This window comes from Geotrypetes seraphini, chromosome 2, assembly GCF_902459505.1.
Source record: "Geotrypetes seraphini chromosome 2, aGeoSer1.1, whole genome shotgun sequence".
Classification (NCBI taxonomy): Eukaryota; Metazoa; Chordata; class Amphibia; order Gymnophiona; family Dermophiidae; genus Geotrypetes; species Geotrypetes seraphini.
Window position 1 is genome coordinate 376,210,738 of NC_047085.1, and position 26,285 is coordinate 376,237,022.

At 42.5% G+C, this 26,285-nt stretch overlaps 1 protein-coding gene across 1 annotated transcript in view; it reads right to left on the reverse strand.

Moving 5' to 3' along the window:
- PTPN3 (protein tyrosine phosphatase non-receptor type 3) overlaps positions 1-25,360 on the reverse strand; it is a 710,747-nt gene extending 685,387 nt beyond the window's left edge. Inside the window, exon 1 of the mRNA XM_033930629.1 lies at positions 25,264-25,360. Within this exon, the coding sequence (XP_033786520.1) occupies positions 25,264-25,315 (52 nt within the window). The 5' untranslated portion in view covers positions 25,316-25,360. The remainder of the gene's footprint in view (positions 1-25,263) is intronic.
- Positions 25,361-26,285: the final 925 nt, after the last annotated feature.

Consider the following 26,285-nt stretch of genomic DNA (forward strand, 5'->3'; position numbering starts at 1 on the left):
AGAACAAGGAACCGGGAAGCATAGGAGTTTGAGGGGTCACTGAGTTGCTGAGACTGAGGGAAGGAAATGAGGGCTCGAGAAAGAAGGAGAGACAGGAGTCAGTCAGTGAGGAAGGAAGAGTGGAATGTATGGGGGGGGGGGGTTTCAGTAGATGACTGCTACTCTGAGAGGTAGGGGAGTGAACAGATGGATAGAATGGTCTTTTTGAGAACTGTGTCAGGATTCTGGGCAGCTTGTTAGTTTTACAACTTTTGTCCAGGGAAATCGGATATCTAATAACCCTATAGCAGCTTGTGCACTATCCGGAGTCTTCCTTCTCTCCCACACCTATCCAGAGTCTTCCCTCCCCCTCCTCTTGGGATCCGGTGCTTGCTCACCCGGCGCTGCTGTAGCTCTCCAGGCTGTCGAAAGTATGAATTAAGTATACATGCTGCCTTTGGTGACCCAGAAGCTTTCTCATTACTACTGCTTCCTGTTCCCACATAGGCGGAAAGCAGTAGCAGAGAGAAAACTTCCGGGTCGCTGAAGGCACGCTCACTCACACTACTGACAGCCAAAGAGTTACATCAGTGCTGGGTGAGCAAGCACCAGATCCCACAGGGGGAAGGGGGATAGCATGGAGAGGGTAAGAGAAATGCAGGACCATGGGGATAGGGAGGAAAGGGAAGATGCCAGAGGAAGAAAGGGAAGGGACAGAAAGAGATGGCAGACCACAGGAGGGAGGAGGGAGAGAGATATCAGACTAGAGAATAACATAACATAAATCTTTATTTATATAGTGTGAAAGCCTTTTATTTTCAATTTAGTAATTGTCTATATTTTGCACTGTTCAGGAAAAAATGTATTTTTTTCTGTTTCTTTGGTGTTGTACTGCATCATAGGGTTTTGTTTATCTATATTAGGACTTGTAGTTTGTGGTCCTGTATTTGCATAGGGTTTATCTGTGTTTTGTATGTGTGACCAAGGCCAGGTGTTCTGGTAGGAATGAATGTCCTAAAGTGCTGTTTGTGTCATGGCCCCAAGGAGGAAGATATTTGTCAGCAGTTTGTCTGGGTTTTGGAAAGCACCGGGCTCAGGGCCACATCTGGAGGGCCCCTGTGCATGTGCAGATGTTGACGTGATGACATCAAACACGTGTCCTGGAACTCAGGGAAGGAGACACGAGATCCATGTGGGGGTGGTGCCAGGGGCCAGGGGCAGAACAGGGCAGGGCCAAGGGTAGAACGGGGGTAGAATGGGGCCACGTGTCCTCTTTTTTTAAAGAGGAAATCTGGTAACCCTAGCTAGCAGCAAGGGTGCCTCACAGAAGAAAAAAGTTTTAAATCCTTGGGGGTGAAGGAGGGGAGCCAGCCAGTATGTTAGCCTTTATGTCTAATTATATTACATGAATTGGTGGTTTAATAATATCAAACGCCCTCACCTGGAATACTGCGTCCAGCACTGGTCATTGTATATGAAGAAGTATATGGTACTACTCAAAAGGGTCCAGATAAGAGCAAATAAAATGGTTAAGGGGCTGGAGGAGTTGCCGTACAGTGGGAGATTAGAGAAACTGGGCCTCTTCTTCCTTGAAAAGATGAGACTGAGAGGGGACATGATCGAAACATTCAAGATACTGAAGGGAATAGACTTAGTAGATAAAGGCAGGTTGTTCACCCTCTCCAAGGTAGGGAGAATGAGAGGGCACTTTCTAAAGTTAAAAGGGGATAGATTCCGTACAAACGTAAGGAAGGTCTTCTTCACCCAGAGAGTGGTGGAAAACTGGAACGCTCTTCCGGAGGTTGTTATAGGGGAAAACACCCTCCAGGGATTCAAGACAAAGTTAGACAAGTTCCTGCTAAACCGGAATGTACGCAGGTAGGGCTGGTCTCAGTTAGGGCACTGGTCTTTGACCTGGGGGTCGCTGTGGGAGTGGATTGCTGGGCACGATGGCCAATGGTCTGACCCAGCAGCAGCAATTCTTATGTTCTTATGATTGCTGCATTTCTAAACTTCAAATGTGGGCATTTTCCATCCAAATGAAATTGAACGCTGCGAAAACCAAATTGCTTTGGGTTGGGCCAAGATTAGAAAAACTCCCTTTCTCTATTATATTGAAAATAGGTATTTCACTACATATAGATTTTTATTCCAGAGTGCTGGGTATCATCCTAGACTCATCACTTATATTTCACTAACAGATAAATTCTTTGACAAAAAAGTGTTTTTTCAGTCTGCGTATGTTGAGGAAAGTTAGATCACTATTCCATCAAGAACATTTTTCGGTGTTGGTACAATCCACTGTGCTTGCCCAGCTAGACTACTGTAATTCAGTTTATCAGGGCATTCTAAAATGACTTCAGTTAATATAAAATACAGCTGTTAAGCTTATTTTTGGGAAACAAATGTATGATCATGTTTCTCCTCTGTTGAGAAAGCTTCACTGGCTCCCAGTCCATTTTAGGATCCAATTTAAATATGCATGCATAATCTTCAAGCATCTCTATGGAATATTTGATCCTTTAGTCCCCTTATATTGCAATACCTTTAGGTCTTGTCATTCGAGGAATACACAGAGATATAAGTTATCTTTCCCCTCCTTTAAGGGAATTAAATCTGTTGGGAAGCTTAGTCAATCTCTTGTCTTTAATCTCTGGTAGAGATTTGGAATGGACTTTCTGACTCTATCTAATAGATGATAGGCCAGCTACAACTATTTCATAAAGTCCTGAAAACCCTGCTGTCCACACAATATTTAAATGGCTTAACTAAAGAATCATCGAAATGATAATAATACAGCTCTTACTTCTCTTATGGTCTTCTTATGTATTCTAGTCTTAATTACATGTGAACTAAGTCGAGCTCTATTAAGAGATGACCCGGTATATAAATTGAAGATTAGATTAGATTAGAACAATGGTCCATCTAGCCCAGTATCCCGTATTTACGGAGGCCAATCCAAGTCACAAGTACCTGGCAAGAATCCAAAGAGTAGCAGCATTCCATGCTGCTGTCCCATGTCTGTCTCAACAGCAGACTATGGACTTTTCCTCCAGAAACTTGTCCAAACTGTGTCTTGTGGTTGGTGTTTGGTAACAAATAGTTTTAAATATACCCCTGGACCCCAGCAAGCATGACTGGCAGCCTCAAAACACCCTATTTGGCAGCTTCCTGCACTTTGGAGTACTGAGAACTTGTTTTGGTGCTTGAAAACTCTAGTAGACTGAAAGAGTCCAAAAGAAGACATGCAGCAGCAGCAAAGGGCACCACCTGCCTCGGATGCCAGTCTAATGACTGACTCCAGGGAGATAGTGGTAATGCATAACATTGGCCGAAGACACAACCTCTTCTCTTCCACAGGTTGATGCAGCAGCCATGACTCATGATATGTACGGAGTACATTATGGCAAATCTGACAGGCTCCACTCTGAAACCTTTGGACCCTAGGCACATGCCTACTTTGCCTATGCCTTAATCCTGTTCTGTATAAATAACCACAGTTAGAAAAACATATTCTGAAATATAATACTGCCAACTCAGAGAGCTAGAAGATATGCCTGCACAACTTGGCTGAAGAAACTGCACTGGTTAACTGTGCGATCACGTATTATTTTCAAGGCATTAACTTTGGTTTGCAAAGTCATTTACCATGGGATTCCTTGGTATCTGTCGCAAATTATGGTTATTTACTGATCGCTCAGAGCTTTGCTGTCTGAGGGTGCAATACGTCTATCATTAATGGACTTTTCAAAAATACATTATGAGAATACGAGAACCTCTGCTATTTCTATCATAGGAGTAACGCTGTGGAACAAATTAACTGGACCGCAAAGAGTACTATCTGATATTCAGAAGTTTAAAAAGATGCATAAAACTACTTTTTTAAGAAGCATTCTAATAAAAGATGTTTTGATCAATGCTGATTTTAGGATGAGTGTATTGTGAGGAAAAAGAACAAGGAACCGATGTGACTCATTGTAGCGATGAAGGAAGTGATCAGAGACAAGAAGACTTTATTTAAGGAATGGAAAAGGTCAAAAACGGATGAGAACTGGAAAAGCACACACAACATCAAAGCAAGTGCCATAAGGCGATAAGAGGGGCCAAAAGAGACTGCGAGGAAAAAATAGCCAAGGAGGCAAAAAACTTCAAGCCATTCTTTTGATATATTAAGGGGAAATGACCCGCGAAGGAAGCGGTGGGGCTGTTGGATGACCATGGAATAAAGGGAGTGTTAAAGGAGGACAAAGCCATTACCGACAAACTGAACACATTTTTTGCATCTGTATTTACCGAAGAGGATATACACAACATACCAGAAGCTGACAGGCTATACGCAGGAAACGAAGACAGGAAACTGACAGGATTTACGGTCAGTCTAGAAGAGATATGCAGGCAGAAGAGGTATGCAGGCAGATTGATAGGCTTAAAAATGATAAATCCCCGGGACCAGATGGCATCTATCTGAGAGTAATCAAGGAACTGAAAAGGACTTTAGCTGAACTGCCTCAACTAATAGACAATCTGTTGATCAAATCGGGAAGGATTCCGGAAGACTGGAAGGTGACAATGTTATGCCAATCTTCAAGAAAGGTTTGAGGGGAGATCCGGGAAACTATAGACCGGAGAGTCTGACCTCGGTACCGGGAAAGATAGTAGAGGTGCTGATAAAGGACTGCATCATTGATCACCATGACGAACACGATCTGATGAGGACCTGCCAGCACGGCTTCAGCAAAGGAAGATCTTGCTTGATGAACTTGCTGCAGTTCTTCAAGGGAGTAAACAGGCAGATAGACAAGGGTGACCCGGTTGACATTGTATATCTGGATTTTCAGAAGGCGTTCGACAAGGTTCTGCATGAACGACTACTTCAGAAAATTGCGAGCCATGGAATTGAGGGTGAAATACTCACGTGGATTAAAAACTGGCTGGCGGATAGGAAACAGAGAGTGGGGGGTAAATAGACAATACTCAGACTGGAAAAGTGTCATAGGTGGAGTGCCGCAGGGTTTGGTGCTCGGACCCATGCTCTTCAACATATTTATAAACGACCTGGAAATTGGTATGACAAGTGAGGTGATTAAATTTGCAGATGATACAAAGTTATTCAGAGTAGTGAAGATGCAGGAGAATTATGAAGACCTGAAACATGACATAAACATGCTGGAGAAATGGGCCACGACATGGCAAATGAGGTATAATGTGGATAAGTGTAAGGTGATTCATGTCGGTAACAAAAATTCTTATACACAAATATAGGATGTCCGGTGTGGTACTTGGAGAGACCCCCAGGAAAGAGACTAGGGAGTACTGGTCGACAAGTCGATGAAGCCGTCCGCACAATGCACTGCGGCGGCGAAAAGGGCGAACAGAATACTAGGAATGATTACGAAGGGGGATCACGAACAAATCAGATAAGGTTATCATGCTGCTGTACCAGGCCATGGTACACCCTCACCTGGAATATTGCATCCAGCACTGGTCGCCGTACATGAAGAAGGACATAGTGCTACTTGAAAGGGTCCAGAGAAGAGTGACTAAAATGGTTAAGGGGCTGGAGGAGTTGCCGTACAGCGAAAGATTAGAGAAACTGGGCCTCTTCTCCCTTGAAAAGAGAAGACTCAGAGGGGACATGATCGAAACATTCAAGATAATGAAGGGAATAGACTTAGTAGATAAAGACAGGACCTGCAAAGGGACCTGGACAAGCTGGAAGACTGGGCAAACAAATGGCAAATGCGCTTTAACGTGGAAAAATGCAAGGTCATGCATATAGGGAAAAAGAACCCGTTGTTCAACTACAAATTGGGGGGGGCATTGTTGGGAGACAGCAGTCTTGAGAGAGACTTGGGTGTGCTGGTGGATGCATCACTGAAGCCATCTGCACAGTGCACAGCAGCCTCGAAAAAAGCCAACAGGATGCTGGGCATCATAAAGAGGGGCATAACAACCAGGACGCGGGAAGTCATCATGCCATTGTATCGAGCGATGGTGCGTCCACATCTGGAATACTGCGTTCAATATTGGTCGCCGTACCTCAAGAAGGACATGGCGGTACTTGAGAGAGTTCAAAGGAGAGCAACGAAACTGGTAAGCGGGCTGGAACACTGCCCATACGCCGAGAGGTTGGATAGGCTGGGGCTCTTCTCTCTGGAAAAAAGGAGGCTCAGGGGAGATATGATAGAGACCTTCAAGATCATGAGGGGCATAGAGAAGGTGGATAGGGACAGATTCTTCAGGCTGAAGGGGTCAACAGGCACGAGGGGGCATTCGGAGAAACTGAAGGGAGATAGGTTCAGAACAAATGCAAGGAAGTTTTTTTTCACCCAAAGGGTCGTGGACACTTGGAATGCGCTACCGGAGGAAGTGATCAGGCAGAGTACGGTACAAGGATTCAAACAGAGATTGGACGGATTCCTGAGGGATAGGGGGATCGTGGGATACTGAGAGAGGTTCTGGGATGTAACACAGGTATAGAAAGCTAACCAGGTAATAAGTATAGAAATCCAACCAGGTCGTGCATGTGCAAGACCGGAGGGTTAGGACTTTGATGGGAAGATAGGACTCAATGGGAAACCAAGGTGGCAAGGGGGCCCCTTCTGGTGACTCAGACAGGCCGTGACCTGTTCGGGCCGCCGCGGGAGCGGACTGCTGGGCGGGATGGACCTATGGTCTGACCTGGCGGAGGCACTGCTTATGTTCTTATGTTCTTATGTTCACCCTCTCCAAGGTAGAGAGAACGAAAGACTAAAGTTAAAAGGGGATAGATTCAGCACAAACGTAAGGAAGTTCTTCTTCACCCAGAGAGTGGTAGAAAACTGGAACGCTCTTCCGGAGGCTGTTATAGAGGAAAATACCCTCCAGGGATTCAAGTCAAAGTTAGACAAGTTTCTGCTGAACCAGAACGTACACAGGTAAGGCTTGGTCTCAGTTAGGACACTGGTCTTTGACCTAAGGGCTGCCGCGTGAGCGGACTGCTGGGCAGGATGGACCACTGGTCTGACCCAGCAGTGGCAATTCTTATATTCTTATGTTCACTGTTTACATGGAATGATTTGTTAATTTGAGATGTTTGAGTTTTGTTTGTTCCTTTCTGTGAATGTTACTTTTGTAAGCCGCCTAGGAATAAGCGGTTGATAAATTTTTAAAATAAATAAATAAATTTTGTTATGCTCTCAACACTGGCTTGTACACATTTGACATCTCTGAAGCTTCTATTGTCTATATAGCTTGCCATATAAGCCATGAATGGAAATATAATATCAAATGGTGTTGAACAGCACGTAACATTTTCTAGGATTGGCTAAAGCTCTTGTGCTGAGCAATAATAGTAGGTCAGAAATGTCTTCAATCCTAGGGATTTCGGTTTGGCTAGCTAAACCAATGTGTAGATGAAACAAACATCCTGTAAGGGTGAAAAGAATGTATCAGTTTTCCAGAAGGGTTTTGCCTGGCTCTCAGCTCGGAATGTTGTTTACAACAGTAAATCATTTGGGTCGACTGATGCTGTGCCATGCAAGATGACAGCACACTCGGACAAAAAAAAAAAACCCAAGTCATCCAGAGAAGCACACAAAGCAAAGGGAAGAGAAAAGGAGAGCAGTAGGCATTTCCCAGGCTTTTTTGACCTCCTGAACATGAACTGGGACCTCTTCTAGCGCTGGGGATTTTAATCTACATTCCTATGATGGGTGTGTTCTGAGCTCCAGCCAGAAGGTCCGCTCATTGCCACAACAGGGATTTCTAAAATGTTTGAGTGTACAAAAGTTGATATTCAGAAGGACTGATGCTGTTAACCTTGTCTAGTCTAGTCGGAGTTACCAGCTGCCGTAAAGTCAACCAACTAGATTTATCTAATTAATTTTATCCAGCTGTATTCAATAGCACTGAAGCCTTTCTGAATTTTTGGAGGTTAACCAGATCAAAATATCTGATTAAATTTGCCATGTACTGTGACACCGATTAACATTTTCAATGAATGATCATGAGAGAGATTTGCATGAAACGCACCTCGATCCAGAATAGTTAAAAATCCAGAATGATTGAATGGGCCCAAGATATGAACTGAGAACCGCTGCCCTAAACTAAAGTACTATCCAATTTCTTCCATCTAAAGAGCCTATGGAACAATGCTGTTACTGCCCTGAGGGCACACAGTACGAGCCTATTCCATTCTAGAATGCTAGCCTAATCTGGTATGACTCGCAAACCATTTAGGTGTCCACAGGGTCGGTATTAAGGGGGAGCAAACAGGGCAGCTTTCCTGGGTCCCACAGCTCCAGGCGGCACATGTGGGCTGGGATGTCTTTCACTTGTCTCCATCCTGTTCCAAAGCCCTCTCACTTGTAAAGGTGCAAGGGAGTCGCTGGCTATTTTCTTCTTTTTTTGAATTTTTATTTATTAAAATTTTTTTTAACAATGTAAATAACACAAAATCAGGATATGGATACAAGGAGACAATTAATCATACTGTACATTTATAAGTTTACATTATAACTCAGGTAAATCCATCTAGCCCACTATATTGAGAGAAAGCACTTCATTTTCTTAAGAAATATATTATAAGTAAATTCTGGGGGAAAGAGATATATAACCCCCGTACTATTTTAAGCACAAATTAACATTATTTTACCCCAGTATCACCCTGCAGAAACAAATTGCTGGCTATTTTCTAACACTACCTGCTCAGCACTGTTCCTCTGTCACAGTCTGCCCAAGCGTGTCGAGTGGGGGGAAGGGGAGAGGGGGGAGGGGGGCGGACTGTGGTAAAGGAACAGAATCTGTCATTTTGACGCCCAGTCTCCCAGTCTCATAAGGTCATTTTGCAATTTTTCACAATCCTCTTGTGATTAAGCAACTTTGAACAGCTTTGTATCATCTGCAAATTTAATAATGTCACTAATTAATCTAATTTCCAGATCATTTATAAATATATTAAAAAGCAGTGGTCCCAGCACAGACCCCTGGGAAACCCCACTATCTACACTTCTCCATTGAGAATACTGACCATTTAACCCTACTCTATTTTCTCTCTTTTAACCAGTTCTTAATCCACAACAGGACATTACCTTCTATCCCATGACATTCTAATATCCTCAGAAGTCTCTCATGAGGTACTTTGTCAAATGCCTTTTGAAAATCCAGATGCACAATATTGACTGAGTCACCTTTATCCACTTACACATGTATGGGTGCTCAGGGCCGCCATCAGGGCAGTACTACCAGTCCTGCATTCAGGGGCCCGGAGCTGACAGGGGGCCCGGGCTCCCCCAGGGTCCTAGGCAGTGTTCTAAGGCAGGGGCGCCAGTAGCTTGCCAAAGCAAAGTGAGTCGATCACCCAGGACTCACTTTGTCTTGGCGATCTAATCTATCGGGCCGATCAGTCTTCTTCTCCCCGACGTCAATTCTGCAGTCGGAGAGGAAGTTCGGGCCAGCCAATCGCTGCCTGGCTGGGCGGAACTTCCTCTCCGACGGCAGAATTGACGTCGGGGAGAGGAAGACTGATCGGCCCGAAGCAGGGAGAGCATGCGTCGGCGTTGGCTTTGGGGCCTGTTATCCATTGGTGGGTCCTGTTCCCCGATGGCAGCGGCAGTGGCAGTGGCTTGGGGAACGGCAGGGAGAAAGAAAGAAAGGGGGCAGGCAGGGAAACAGAAGGAAAGAAGAGAAACAGAAAAAAAGAAAGAAAGGTCAGGAAGAGAGGAAGAAAAAGTTGGGGGAGGGAATGAGGTGTGGAGGAGAGAAAGCATACAGGCTGATAGAAGGGAAGAAAGATTGGATGCACAGTCAGAAGAAGAAAGTGCAACCAGAGACTCATGAAATCACCAGACAAGGTATGAAAAATGATTTTATTTTAAATTTAGCAAAGTGGAGGCAGTATAACCACAGTTTTCAAAGGAATTTGCCCAAATAACTTAATAGTTAACTGGGTAAATTCCCAGAGATGAAAACTTCCCTTCACTTACTATGCACAGTTCTGAATTTATATCTGCTGTCTATATTTTACAATATGGTCCCTTTTACTAAACCGCAATAGTGGTTTTTAGCGCAGGGAGCCTATGAGCGTCAAGAGCAGCGCTGGGCATTCAGCGCAGCTCCCTGCGCTAAAAACTGCTATTGTGGTTTAATAAAAAGGATGGAGGGTATATTTGTCTATTTTTGTATGGTTGTTATTGAGGTGACAATGCATAGAGTCATCTGCCTTGACCTCTTTGAAAAAAACCCAGACTAGGAATGATAATTAACATTTTCTCAGCGTATAGTGTGCTTTGTGTTTTTTAATTTTAATGTTGGTAGATCATTTTGACATTTTAAAGTAGCTCACAAGCTCAAAAAGTTTGGGCACCTCTGAGCTAGAGCGTTGAAACTGGGTATTTCTATTTTATCCCCCCTTTTACAAAACTGTGGAGCGTTTTTTAGCGCCAGCCGTGGTGGTAGCAGCTCTGATGCTCAGAATTCTATGAGCGTCAGGGCTGTTACCACTGTGGCTAAAATCCACACTACAGTTTTGTAAAAGAGTGAGGGGTTAGTTTGTGATGACATATTCCATACTAGGCGAAGGTGTTTTCTGTGTTCTGTGTGTTCGAAAGACATGGTTTTCTGTTAGGATTGACGGTGTAGGATTGATCTGTGCTGGTCTGGCTTGTTTAGTTTTACAATGGGTGTATTGATGTACTGCTCACTGCAATATGTAAGATGCTGCCTTTTCCTAGGTACTCATGTGTGACGTGTGGTTTGTTACTAAAAATCATGTTTTTCTTACAGATGGGGGGAGGTGCCAAAAAATGATGGGCCCCGGGTGTTACATATGCTACATACGCCACTGTATGTAAAGATACCAGAAAGCTGGCGTAGCAAAAACTTTAAGTAAATTGTTATTCTTCTAAGTTTTGAGTATTTAACCCTCCCACAATTTCACGGGCACTCGTTTCAAGTTTCAAGTTTATTGAGATTTTGATTTAAACGCAATATCAAACATTTTCAATGCGTATAACAAAAATAAATTTGGGGAAATAAATAAAACCATTTGAACAATAAATATACAAACATATCCATAGATGATTAAATTACATAAGGAGTACAAGGATAAACTACATTTGTTTAAAAATGCGTTCTCCGCGCCTGCTCATAAATTTGTTGACTGGAAGGATCCAGCAATGTGGCCAGATGCCATTCAGGACAAAGACAGAGAAAGAATTGTGCAATTTGGATTAATGATGGAAGATGATTTAAAGAAATGGCACAGTCTATGAGTAAAGATCTTGACGGACATTCTTTTTATGAATATCTCCTCTATGCCAAATCACCCAATGGACGTGAGAAGATTTTACGGGACTGGCTTAGGTGGAGCATTAGCAGAAAAGTATGTGTGTATTCGGCCCATGGAAGAAGGGGGGGGGGGCGTCGGGAGGGGGAAGGGGTGTGTGGGGGGCCCAATAGGATTGCTCAGTAAGGGGCCCAGAAATTTCTGATGGCGGCCCTGTGGGTGCTCATGCTCTCATGAGTTCTAGCAGGGTGCCCATGCACTGTTCGATTACTTCCTGCTTAACTTACATACAACATTTTTGCAAAGGGGGGGGGGGGTCCAGGTGATCATTCTATTGTTCTACTTCCATCCCTTAGCTCACCCGTTAGGAAAAGGCCATTTAGAGGAGATTTTCAGCTGCACTGTCCAGTTACCTGCCACTGAATATTCCCACATTGCCCTGGACAAGTGATTTAAATGACCAGGTGCCTCTCCTGGCCTTGTAAATCACTTTGAATATCGGACTCATAATGTTTATTGATGTATTTCCTGGGTAATTATTCCCAGTTCTCATGATGTGATCCGCTTTGTACTTTAAGGTTCTAGCAGAATATAAGAGATGTGACATACGTAATGTAATATAACTTGTCAAATAAGAGATATACTGTATAATGTGTATTATTGTAGCTGTGACAGATAAGGAATTGCTTTCAGTCTTTAAAATGGTTACTGTATGACATGTTGGCTGTGCATATTTTATTCCACTGATTGGTTCTGTTAAAACACATATTAAAATGACTCTTGCAGGCTTTTAGTGTCAACACTGTGCTTTGCAATCTATATCTACGGCCTCTCTGAATGTATGTGCTCCACATAGCCACATAAAGCGCATTACTGGTCATTTCATATTTATCAGATGCAAGCAAGCTAACCGTGGAATGCAATCATAAAAGCATTCCTGAAAGGGCTTCCTAATGTCTATGACCTGAGTGCAAACTAATGCAATTTTTCTCCCGACAGTACTTAAATATGCTGCATAAAGAATCAGCCCTGAGGAGGAGTTCCTGAAGCAATTAAAAACACTGATGTTTGGCATACTTTGTTCTCAGCAGATGTGAGTGTGCATAGTCTAGCAAGATGTCAACCAACAAAAGTGTGGACATATGGAGACTAAACACACAGCAGCTGAAAGGAAGGACCCCCCTCAGATCTGGGTCTTTGATATAGATAGGATGTTGAGTTCAAATGTTTATGTTTACTAAAACATGTGGAGGGGCATAATCGAAAGGGACGTCTAAGTCCGTTTACGTCCATCTCGCAAGTCGTCCAAAGTTAAAAAGAGCATAAGACACATTTTCGAAAGAGACGTCCAACTTTTTTTTACTTTCGAAAATCGTCTAATTATACTTCCTGCCGATCTGATCGTCCAAGCCACTAAATCATCCATCTTTATACCACATTTCCGTCCAAGTCCAAAACGCCTAGAACAAGCCCTGTTGGACGTGGGAGGGGTGTGTAAAGTGATGGACTGCACATCCAGACATGCCACCTAAATAGTGGGGTACCTTATAGGGCACTGCTGTGAACTTCACAAAAAAGGTGCCATGGCTTCTCCTCCCTACAGCTCCCTTATAGGTGATGGTGAGCCACCAAACCACCTCCAGAATCCCCTAGACCCACCTATCTACCACCCCAATAGCCTGTATGGCTGCAGGAGCCACTTATATGCCAGTAAGAAAGGGTTTTGGGGGTGTATAGGGCAGTGCACATGTTTCAGTATCAATGCAGTGATTACAGGGGCTTATGGGCATGGGTCCTCCTCTCTATGGGTCTCTAACCCACCCCAAGACGACTTAAGTTGCCTCTGGGCTGGACGACTAGGCTTTCCTATGCCAGGCGGCCAGGTGATGATGGTCTGGAGGCTGAAATTTAAAGTTGTGAATAAAATTTTTATGGGGGTAGGGGGGGTTGGTGATCACTGGGGTAGTGTGTGGAGGTCTGTGGTATGTGTTTGCAGTGCTTATCTGGTGAGTTTAGGTCTAAGTCACAACATCCAAGTTCCTTCTAGGCTCTGTTGTAAAACTTTCGGTTATACATGCTGTACGACTAAGTCTAAGCTGACCCACGTCCCGCCCAACTCCTGCCCTCGACATGCCACCCGAAACGCCCCATTTAGCTTTGGACATTGAACGGCACTATGAAGGCCTAGGTCATTTTTAAATACGTCCAAAACCCGGTTTTATTATCGGCGCTTAGACGTTTTTGAGAAATGTTTGTCCAAGGGCCGACTTAGGCTGGTTTTTGGACGTTTTTCTTTTTCGATTATGAGCCCCTTACTGTATTGCCTCCCATCTTCCAATATCCGGAGTTTACAAGCTACAAAATACATTAAATCAGAAATTCAAGAATTCCAGTTCATGAATAGGACAGACCAAAATCCCATACATATCAAAACCATACATACCAATCCCAAAACCTGTCACTACCTCTCCCTGAAGATGGCAAGGATGGATCAGGAACTAGTATGCATATTTTATATCACATTCATATCATATGAGTACAGGTCTTGCCTATCTCTGGGATGGGGGAGAAGAAGACATCTTATAGTGGAACTTAGCAAGTATAAAGTAATAATATACTAGATTGTTGGTTCGACATTGCCCTGATAATGAATGTGATTGTTGGGGAGACTTGGGGACTGTGCAGATCTTTATCTGCAGTTAATTACTATATTACTATGATACACCTTACTCATAATTCTATAATCATTACTTCTTTATAAATCCTGTTTCCTCTGTGTGATGAATGACTCTTTCAGTTTCTGACTGCTGTATTTTATACTCTTTAACACTGTGCTTTATTAAAGGATCTTCCCTATTGGATTTGAAAGAGCAGTGGTCTGATTTCTGCTCTTAAAATTTTATATAGATTCACTCTGGTCAATATTTAGCCTGTAGCATTCAGTATTTAAAAAAAAAAAAAAAATTGACCACCATGGGTGGAATTAGCCCTGGACTTGTCCGAGCACCAGCACTGAATATTCAATGCTAATTCCTAGTGAGCTGGCTGCCAGAGCTTATGCAGGACTAGGCTGAATATTGGCCCCTCATATTCTTATTCCCCCTCCAGACACCTCATGGACCTCACATAATCCCTTATGCCCTTCTTGAAGATCTCTGATTCCCCTCCAGCCCCCCCCCCCCTCCCCGGAGCCCTAGAAGGCTCCCTCAGGCCTATTTACTGTTCCTAAGTTTCCAAGTTTATTAAAATTTGATATACTGCTTATAAAATGACTAAGCGGTATAAATTATTAAAAATGCTGGGGAGAAATTAACAAACAAAGGCACCAGTCTCTGGTGATCTTGTGGTCCTTAGGATAAAAGTGAACCCTACTTATTTCAACTTCTCATGGTTCCTCCTTGAAAATAGCCACCCCAGCTTCTAGCAATAGTTTCACAGTTGTACCGCTAGACTACCACTAGAGGTCATGGTGGCCATTTATAAGGAGGAACTACATGGGACAGGAGTAAGTGGTGTTTGCTTCTGCTCCAAGGACCACTAGATCACCAGGGCAGACATAGGCCCAAGGGGCTTTCTGTGGCTCAGAAACAGGGGGAAAAGAGATATTGGTAGTCCTCAGGGGGGCTGGAGGGGGCTCAGAGTTGCTCCAGCCCATGACCGACAATCATGTGTGTACTGACCAATGTTCAGTGCTGGTACCTGTATAGCTAATTGACCAAAATTTGGATTGCTTTTTCTTGTGGTTATTTTTGGTTGCAGGCATCAGCACTGAATGTTGCTGGCACTCATATACCCGCCAGCAGCTCCTCCTTGAATTCACCCTTGGAAGGCCCTTCTCCAGCCCCCAGCATAATAACATAGCATATGATGGCAGATGGACTATGCAGTCTGCCCAAAGCAAATCTCTCTCATGAATATTCATTGTGTATATCCTGAAAACCAGAATGACTATGGTGCCTTCTTTTTGAGACAGCCTTCATAACCCTACTCGCCTCTGCCCTCTGCTCATCACCCTAGCCAGCAGTTTAACCACCCCCTCTAACTGTAATCCCTATTCTGGCATTCTGTTTGTCTCTCTTGATAGTTTAGATTGTAAACTCACTCGAGCAGGGACTGTCTCCTTTGTGACTCTGTACAGCGCTGTGTACATCTGGTAATGCTCAAGACATAATTAAAAGTAGTACTAATAGTAGTGCCTCCAGGACCAGGTTGGCCAGGTTTGGGTATGATTCCAGAGAAAGGTGGAGTATATCAAAAGTAGATTCCCTACATTATTTAAAAAAAAACAAAACACACAACAAAAAACACCTTTAGGAAATTGGATTCGATACAGCAACTAAAACCCTTTTTTAGACATACTCTGGCCCTATTGTCGTTTAGTAACTATTAGGTTGCCCTAGTAGTATGAGAGGACCATTTAATGTTTACATTTATGCTAAATTTTCTTTGTTGTATTTTCTTGTATTGTTAACCAATGTATTTCAAATGTACAAATACATAGAACAAAATCAATATATGTGGCATATCAAATAAATTGAAGCTTTGAACTCATGAGCTTTGCAGGCAGAGCATATGTTCTTATATTAAGTTTGTTGGACTATTGTAATGTATTATATTTAAGAATTACTGGGAAACTGTTTAAACAGCTGCAGACAATTCAGAATAAAGCTGCCAGATTGCTTATGGGAAAAAGGAAATGGAAACGTGCTAGCCCTATTCTCAGAGAATTTCATTGGCTACCAGTTAGGGAACGTTGCTTAAGCTGCTGGTTTTTTTTTTTCCCAAACTTATAATATCAAACACTGACCTATCTACTGAGAATGATTCACTGGTATAAAGCATCCCACATACTTATATTTTCATCTCAGATATTATTACAAACTCCAAACTTAGCTTCCTGACTGAGGATGTCATCTCTTCCGGATAACACCAATGATTTTATGGTGAGAATACTAAAAAGGAAATTAAAATGATGAAATATTTTGATACCTACCAGACAGGACTTAACAAAGAGTTCAACTTCCTTTCACACTAAAAAGAAACTTAAACTGCTTTGTCATCTCTCTATCTCCTGCTTACCCACCCACCCCTCCCTCTTCCTGTGAAACTATCAGAGAAATGCTTTCATGTTTCCTTTATATATACTGATATTTATCAACATTTGCTTATTTCTGACCGAAAACTAATCATAAAATGTATTTAGTTCAATAAAAAAAGTTATTACCTTATTTCCTTTGTTTTTGTTTAATTTCTAAATATTACCCTGACCAAGATTAAAATGGAGGAATTAAGGCCTGGATTCTCGAACTGGCGCCAATATTTTAGGCGCTGGTAGGCACCCAAACGCAGATAAAAATGATGTTGAAATGATGTTTTTAACTGAGTTTTAAGGTGTCTTACAACACCTAAAAAATTAGGGCTGGAATCGCACCTACAGAGGTGCTTAGTTTAGACCACCAAATGCAACTGTGGGCGTGGATAACACCTGAAGTGGTGTTCAGCTGGCAGCCTAAAAAGCCTAAAAAGTAGTTGTGATTCACATCATAGGTAGGCGCCTGAAATGTAGGCCAGGAAAACCCTGGCCTACATTTATGCCTCCTACCTTTGCCAGAGATATACTTTTATACTTGGTGCTGTCATGTGACTGACATGTGATCAGTGGCCACTGACCACGGTGCCGGTTACAGAATCCAGGCCTAAAGCTTTTAGTATGATATGCCCAAGTTATTAGAAAAAAATCTGTCTGTTAAATTATGTTATAAGGCTACATTAATTTCTAGGTAGGACTTAGAAACATGGCAGCGGTCTGTATTTGTTTGGCCACAGCCTGCTTTTTTCTTGGATATTCAATGCTGTGCAAATGCACCAAAGCCCATTCAATTCCTGTGGGCTTCGGTGCATTTGCCATGGGAGAACTGCTACCACAGCTTTGGAAAAGGGGCCCTGAATACCCAGGCATATATGACCAGATTCACAAGAAAATGGTCAAAAGAATTCCGCTCAAAAAAAAAAAAAAGGAGAAAACTGACACAATTAAGTGGGGGGAAAAAGGAAATCCAGTATCTGGATAGACACAAGAAGATTTATTAGCGATGTCCCAATCAAAATTCCAATGCAGAAAAGTCCGTGTAGGTTAGACAAATAAGGACCTGACACGGTCCATGTTTCAGCAAACTGCCTTCCTCAGGAGACCTTAAAACAAATCAGCAACACAAGAATAATGGATAATATCGAAAACATATATTTGAAAATATATAAAAATATATAACAAAAGAGGAGAATGAGTGTCTGTGAGATGATAATGTAATTCCATTCCATAGTGACAGTAAAAGATAAAATGTGATAAAAATTGATTGAAAAGAAAAGGTGATATAAAAGCTGATACTTTATTTGGAAAGGTGAAATGAATAATATTGTGTATGATGATGATAGTGATAATAGCCCAAAGGGGCTAATGTAGTGAAAACGCTGATAAAAGTCCAGATAACACAACTTATGTGCTGGTATATTAGGCCAGGGTGTTCCTGGCCTAAAATACTGGTACCTAAAGCTTTCCATGCCCAAACTCCGCCCCTAACCATACCTACTTTTCATGTACGTGCCGTGCCATGTACGTGCATTTAATGACATTTTCAATTTTCACACCATTGAAGCCAATTTAAAAATATTAAGTCCCGTGTGGAAATTGGATAAGTATCACTAGGCACCATTTACAGAATCAGGGCCAATATGCATAAGATAGATATGCAGGCACTGCCTCCTTGGTAAGCAAATTATCTCATGCACATTCATTTTGGATATCCTGAAAATCTGATTCGCTGCATGCAGTTGCATAGTAAGGGGGGGCACTGTCTTGGTGGGGGCACTGGCACCTCTCCTCTCCACCTCCTGCTCCTTCCCACTCCTCTCCCACCACACGTGCAGCTTCAATTCACCCCCACTGTACGTCTAGCTCAGTGGTCTCAAAATTACAGCCTGCCAGGTACTATTTTGAGGCCCTCGGTATGTTTATCATAATCACAAAAGTAAAACAAAGCATTGGGAGCAGCACAGGCCATTCAGCGCGGCTCTCTGCACTACAAACTGCTAGCACAGTTTGACAGAAGAGGCCCTTAGCCAAAAGGAAAGATTTATAAACTACTGATGCCCCGGCGTTGCACGGGTATTTAATTATAGCAATAACACTGTAAATGGATTCAAATAAAGATACTTTATAGTGGTGAATGAAAGTAATTTTTTACAGCTTAATAAAAAGTACAATATTCAAATTATAATGTGAAATATTTGACAAAATGAATACAATACAACTAACGCAAAACGTGATTATAAACAACAATTTTAGTTTCACCTCCTGGAGCAAGAACATATAAATTCTTGGGTGAACCCACCCTTGAGCAAGCAACATAGAGTTGTGGGCCGCGAGACCCCCAGAACATATCACCCCAGGTAGTGAGGGATCTGCATACCAAGTTTCGTTCAAATCGGTCAAGCCGTTTTTGAATTACTGTGAGAATGGCAGCTTTTTACATTTTTTCCATTGACATGAATGGGTGAAATCTGATTTTCTATTTGTAGCTCCGCCCACGTGTGCAGGTGGGCCACGAGACCCCCAGAACATATCACCCCAGGTAGTGAGGGATCAGCATACCAAGTTTCGTTCAAATCGGTCAAGCCGTTTATGAATTACTGTGAGAATGGCAGATTTTTACATTTTTTCCATTGAAATGAATGGGTGAAATCTGATTTTATGTTTGTAGCTCCGCCCACGTGTGCAGGTGGGCCGCGAGACCCCCAGAACATATCATCCCAGGTAGTGAGGGATCTGCATACCAAGTTTCGTTCAAATCGGTCAAGCCGTTTTTGCATGATCGCGGCACATACACACACACATACATACACACATACATACCTCCGATTTTATATATATAGATAAAGAGTTTTGCCTCATGCAAAATTGTCATTTCTTTAATAAGACATTAATTATTTTTTTCTGAGGCCCTCCAAGTACCTACAAATCCAAAATGTGGCCCAGCAAAGGGTTTGAGTTTGAGACCACTGGTTTAGCTCTTCACGGCACAAACAGCAGCTCCAACCTGCTCCTCGCACCAGCCTAGGTGCTCCCCTCTGATGTTACTTCCGGCTCCTGCAACTAGGAAGTGATGTTGAAGGAGAATCAATGCCAGCATGGGCAACAAGTTAGATATGGTGCTCGCGCCGGGGAAACTAAACAGGTACAGAGGAAGGGAAGGGAGTGTGCACAGCAGGGGGGGGGGGCAAAGAAGAGGGCGAAGGGGGCGCCTCCTATCCTTGCTATGCCACTAGCTGCATGTGCCCTGGATATTGGGTTAAGCAGCACTGCCTTAATGCATCATGATGAGGATGTTAGAAACCCAGACTGGACCAAAATCTCCCTTCTTGGTAACTTGGCAACTCTTTATGTGGGCAAGTAAAAGAACTTTTCAGTTGGAAAAGCAAACAAAGGTCTTCCTTGCCATAGCAATTAATATATATATTTTTCCCCCCCAGATATGCACATGCGAGAAACATTCCCATAAGTATCTAGTGCCCTTTATTTTTCATTGTGTTCTTACTGCTAAGCAGGGATAGGGAACTCCGGTCTTTGAGAGCCGTATTCCACTCGGGTTTTCAGGATTTCCCCAATGAATATACATGAGATCTATTTCCATGCACTGCTTTCAATGCATATTCAATGGCAAATCCTGAAAACCCGACTGGAATACGGCTCTCGAGGACCGGAGTTCCCTACCCCTGTGCTAAAGCCGAGGTTAATCTTGGCCAGGATTTTTGAAGCCTACTCGGGGAACCCCCCCCCCCCCCTCAGCCAGTCAGGCTTTCAGGATCTCCACAATGAATGAAAATTTGACCGGCTGTGGAGTTCGGAGGGCAGGACCGAGAAACCCTGTCTAAGGTTTAATTTGTCCATTATACCTAGGCAGGGTCCTTAAAATGACAATTTTTGAGGAAAAGGAACTACAGTAGAATGATTCCACTTGCTGATCAAGACCAACACCGTTCTAAAAGTATGCCTGAGTGTAAACTGTTTGTTTCATATGCTTTGCCAAAGCAAATGACAGAGAGAGCAGTTGTGAAAGGGGTTTGCACTGTGCTTCGTCACTATGAGGCAGCCGCCTCCTTCTGTTGCATTGCTTTTAGAACACGGATAAGATTTAAAGGTACAGCAGTTCCTTCATATTCAGCCTTGTTGTCAAAATATTTACCACTCCCATCATACAGTGCCTGGGTTATTCCACAATGAAATATATGTGGAACTGGTACAAAAAGAATACTGCGTTCTTATCTTTCTTCTCCACATGCAGGCTTTTTATTCTGCTTTCAAAATAATGCAGTTTCTCAGGATTAGTTTGAGAATGTTTGCTTTTGCTCTTATGTTCTTAATTCACTTCTCTTTCTTGGTCAGGTGATACCCCTTACTAGAAGCGCTGAAAGTTTCCTAACTTCTTGCATATACAAGAATATTTGCTGTGTTAGTCCATTTCAGTGCACACAAACAAAAAGTACTGTAAAGTGATACTTCTCTATTGAACCAACTTAATACATTTCTTGACTAGCATTTGAGAGCTTCCTCAGGTCATTAAAGAATGGGCAAGAGATGACAGTGCTAGAAAATATAAGGGAATCATTAAAAGCAATGTTAGCATGAAAAGGAAATTTAGTGTGGGGGAGGGGGAAGGCGATCAGAAGGTAACACTTTAAGGCTTACAACAATAAATTGCAAGTTTAAGTGTTTTAAAATAGGTATAAAAAGTTTTTAAAAATAGTAGCCCCCTTTACACAAGTACTAACTTGAGAAGGACTTATGGGGGATTTCTACTCTCACCCCACCAAGGAGCTGAATGGAAAAAGGCACAGGAGAACTGTCCAGGACAGAAGCCAGAGAATTGGAAGGTGGAAAATCCAAATGGAGCTCTTTCAGAACATCCGCCATAAAGAGGCGGACAGCAGCCTGCTGCAAATGTGAAGAAGAATCAGCACTTCCAAATCTGGACGCTAAGGGCGGCCAAGACCAGTCTCAGCAAAGGCATTATCCGGATCCAACTTAAATACAGTGGCAGGAGACAGAAGAATAAAAAAAAAACCTGCATGGCAACTACTGCAATCGAGGTTAGGCATAGCCAGACAAGAGAGCTCCCGAACAGGAAGCTTCGCCACAGACGCCATAGACTGAAAAAACCCCGACGCACCCTCCGGCTGTGTCAAATGAGCAGGGTCTGAGGATACGTCGTTCAGAGGAGCTAAATAAAATCTGGTGAAAAGGCCCACTCCGCAACCATGGCAGAGCTCTGTTGAGTTACATACATCGCTTCAAAAGAGTTCACAGACTCGGAACTTAGGCGTACTGCACCAGACTCCAGAATGGCCTCTGGGTGAAATTTTCTTAAGAAGGCTCCCCAGCTTAATAGGACATGGAGGAGGTGAAGTCCGAAGCTCCCGCCCCATCTCTGGTGTACTACGGCACGTGGTACACAATAGCTGATCTGGCACCCATCCGATGCAATCAATGTCCACATTCAATAGATTAAGGGTTAGGAAGTCCATCCCAATTGAATTTTAGTCAAATTGAGGTTTTTTTTGAGGCAGAAATAAGTTTTAAAAAAATGATTGATTTTAAAATCCAAGATTGCCGCCATCATGAATTCACGCCAAAACGGTATAAATAAGCAAAATCCAAAAATAAAAAGTAGTGATTTGGGGTCTGGGGAGGTGGGGGGCCTGAACCCTACCCTCAGAAACTGTGAAAAATGACTTTTAAAGCATTTACCTGAGTACTGTATTTCCTCAACAATAGGCCTCGGCTTATACATTGATTTTGCAAACCAGCCTAGTGGGTGCTTAAATGGGGCAGCCTATCTAAAGACATGAAAACTATTTTTAAAAACACATACCTTTTAAAATCATCTCCCCCCCCCACCGTACCTTTTTTAATCATCATCCTCCCGTACCTTTTTAAAATCCTGTCTTGCTCTGGTCTCTCCCTCGCTGCCAGCTGCCTCCTCCAATCTCACAGCCAGTGGTGCAGGGCAGGAGCGAGCTTTCACGCTCCAGCCTAGTCCGGCACCACTTCCAGATTGGCTGCTGTCAGTTCTCTCGAGTCCCGCGAGAACTGATGGTAGCCATTCAGGAAGCGGTGTGGGGCCAGGCTGGAGCACAAAAGCTCGCTCCTGCCCTGCACCACTGGCTGCAAGATTGGAGGAGGCAGCCAGCAGCCATCCAGCATGGGAGAGACCAGAGCAGGCCAGGATTTTAAAAAGGTACCAGTATATTCACTCCATAAGGTATTAGCTTGAATAGATGCAATTAAATAACACCGTGGCTAATAACATGGAGTGGCTTATCTTACAGTTTTTAAATATAAATCAGCATTTTTTGCAGCTTATAGAATGGGGTGGCCTATCATGTGGGGTGGCCTATTGTTGGGGAAATACAGTATTTGTTCGAAAATTGCTCTTCCTGCTAAAACTGCATGAAGGGATCAACTACACACCCATTTGGGAATTGGCAGGTAGGTTCAATAGCAAATTTGGTTGAAAAGGCAACAATGTACAGAGTTTTTCATGTTAAAACTATGAGCATTGTTTTTCATGAAAAATTATCTGTAGAAAAAGCAGATGAAGATCTGTGCGGGTATTTTTCTTTAGACAGTTTTTAAAGGGAACATACATTTCTCTTCTACTAAATGGTCCACAGTCTTTGGATAAAAGTACCCAGAGCTAAGTTATTTTGAAAGCACTCCTGTATTTACAAATTATCCAACTCTTATTTGCGGTGTACAGTACTCTCCCCAAATTCACGGGGGTTACGTTCCAGGAACCCCCCTGAATTTTGAAAAACCGCGAATACGATTTTTAGGCAGGGGAGACAGGAGAGGGCAGCTGGAGAGACAGCTCCTGATTGATAAGGCCCAACTTTAGTACAGGAAGAGGCGGTCGGAGCATACAGCGAGTGATTTCCTTCATTTGCCGGTGCTCCAGCTGCCCTCTCCTGCCTGGTCATTCGCCATCCGAAAATACCGCGAATGACCGGGACCGCAAACCGCCGACCGCAAATTTGCGGGAAAGCACTGAATTAAATTATTGATGATTTTATTACAAATGTTTGTGCTATACAGTAGTTAATCTAAACATGGAAGTAACATAAAAAATAAATGCTAGCTTCTACAAAGTTGCAGTAGAGGTTTCTACCATGAGCTGGTGAGGTAAATGCTCCAACGCTCATAAAATTCCTGTGAGCGCTGGAGCATTTACCTTGTCATTCTGTCTTGTCAAACCTCTAGTGTGGCTTTGTAAAATGAGCCCAAAGTTTGACAACAATGTTGTTATCTAGTGTTATACTGGTATATTAGGCTTTAAAATAGATTTATGAACATTCTCATAGAAAAAACCCAGACAAACTACACCCATGGATTTGTCAGAAAAAACATATAAAAAATAGCTTATTGCTTACATTTGCTCTTATGAATCAACTTGCTAAGATCTAGGTGTAATGTGTGGAATGCAGCTGTGAAGGCAGTTATATATTATAATGATGGTGTAGCTGCGTTAATACTTCCTTCTCTTATGTCACCTGGAATACTGTGCTAGATTTACCAAAGGGCACCGCACATTACATCATGCTGACGTGCATTGATGCTTGCTATTTACCGTAGGTTCCATTTTATGCAATGAGACCTATTTACTAAGGAACCATACTAATGTGGTAGCATACTTCAGGAAATCTAGGCCTGTTTTTGAAAATACTATTATATACTCCTTAGCAATTTGTTTTTTACTGTATTTTGCTTTATAAATTTTACATACTTCTAACATAAACCACAGTTCAATCAAAGCACAATATATAAACCATAAAACTCCAATACAACAATAGAAACAGATAAAGACCTCATCCAAGCTACAAATACTGTCAAGGGTGGGTTTACAGAAATGAACTTTGAAGGCAGATGTGAATGTATGGCATAATTAATGTGACCGTACGTCCCGTTTTGAACTGGACCGTCCCGTTTATAGCTCGCCTGTCCCGTTGTCCCCACGCACAGCTTCAGGATGTCGAAATGTCCCGTTTTCAGAAGGACCGGGACAGGCAAGCTAAAAACGGGCCAACATCGTCTATTTCTCCAAGCCACCGCCGCACTAACAGATCATCTTCATGCAGCGATTATACAAGCCTTTCTACCCCCCCCCCCCCCCCACCGATGCCAATTCTGACGTTGGAGAGGAAATTCTGGGCCAGCCACTCATTGCCTGGCTTGTGCAGTCGCTGAACAAAGATGATTTGTTAGTGCAGTGGTGGCTTGGAGAAATAGGTGGTGGTGGCTGGGGAAAGAAAGACAGAAAGGGCGAGACAGGAGAGAGAAAGAAAGATAAACAGAAAGAAAGAAAGGGGGCAGGGAGAGAGAGAGAAAGACAGGAAGAAAGGGGGGGAGGCAGGGAGAGAGAAAGAAATGAAAGAAAGAAAGGATGCACAGTCAGAAGGAAGTGCAACCAGAGACTTATGAAATCACCCGACAATAAAGGTAGGAAAAATGATTTTATTTTCAATTTAGTGATCAAAATGCGTCAGTTTTGAGAATTTATATCTGCTGTCTTTATTTTGCACTATATTTAATAGATTCTGGTGGGGAGGGGGATCCGGGAGAGGATCCAGGGGGGAGGGGGGTCCTGTCCCGTTTTGAGGAAAGAAAATAAATGGTTACGTTAGGCATAATATAACATAACCACTTATATGCCACTTTAACAAAAAAAAAATGCACAGAGCAGTTTAAAATAAAATGAACATAGTATTTCCATTTTATTGCATAAACATTACTAAAATAACATAGTAATATAATTCAGGAAGCATTTGTAACATTCAAAACTGAAGAATAAAACTTATCAAAAAGTCAAATTTCAAGTTGTTTCTTAATTATAACAATACTCCTAGCTCTATAGTATTATGCACACAAGAAATGTTTAATAACAGCAGTGGTTGTAAAAGGAACTTACAGTTTTCTTGTAAATAGCCTGTGTATGGCAGCAGCACCTCATGCTCCACCATGGTTTTCAGTGTTTGTTCTCAGTGAATCCTGACCGAAGTGAATGCACTTAACTGTGGAAAAGAAAAGCTCACTTGAAGACGCTGCGTCTCTTCGCTGTGTTAAATTCCTTTTCCCTCTGTTGCCAAATTATTATGGTAAAATTATTATTTTGCTTCTGGAAAAACTTGTGAAACAGGTCTCCAGACTCACGCTGTGTCAGAAGAAGCATTAGCTTTCCCCTTCAAACAAATGTCCGCCCTTTTCCTCACATAGTCGGAAAGTACATTTTCTGTAAGGGAGTGCTCATATAACTTGGAGTAACTTGTCTAGATCCTGGGCAACTGTTAAGATACCATTCAGAAAAAATGCCTTATTTTCCAACCACTTCAAAATCAGAAAATAAATGTTGAATAAATAGCCATTATTATTTGAACTTAGGCCATTATTATAGAAACATATCCATGGGGATGGGGGGTGGGGGGCTGAATGGCTGTGTAGGTGAGATGCTCTGTGGCACATTTTCTAATAAATATATTTACAGAAGCTCCAGGTACCTTTTTTTTTAACACATTTTTGTTCTGTGATCATGTCATGTCTTCACAAAGACAAACTATAATTGAAGCAGCTTATAATAAGGGTTCCAATGTTAAACTCCAGAAATTTGAACCAGCTTCACCGTGCAAAGGTCCGACTGGCAAAGATGGCGCCAACTTACCACCAGATACCTCAGAACAACTTTCCAATATCACAGTGATACTCAATAAAAATAATGCTGCAATTAAAGAAATTAAGGTAGACGTATCCCAACTTAAAGAGCATTTTGCACGATTTGAAGCTCGGCTTAATGAAGCAGAAAACAGAACAAGCATGCTGGAAGATGCTAGTAATCGTAATTGTCACGACATTAGGATTTATTGTGTTCTTGAAGGCAGTGAATGATCTAATCTGATTAAATTTATGGAAGACTTCCTCATAAAAATTGTGCAAATT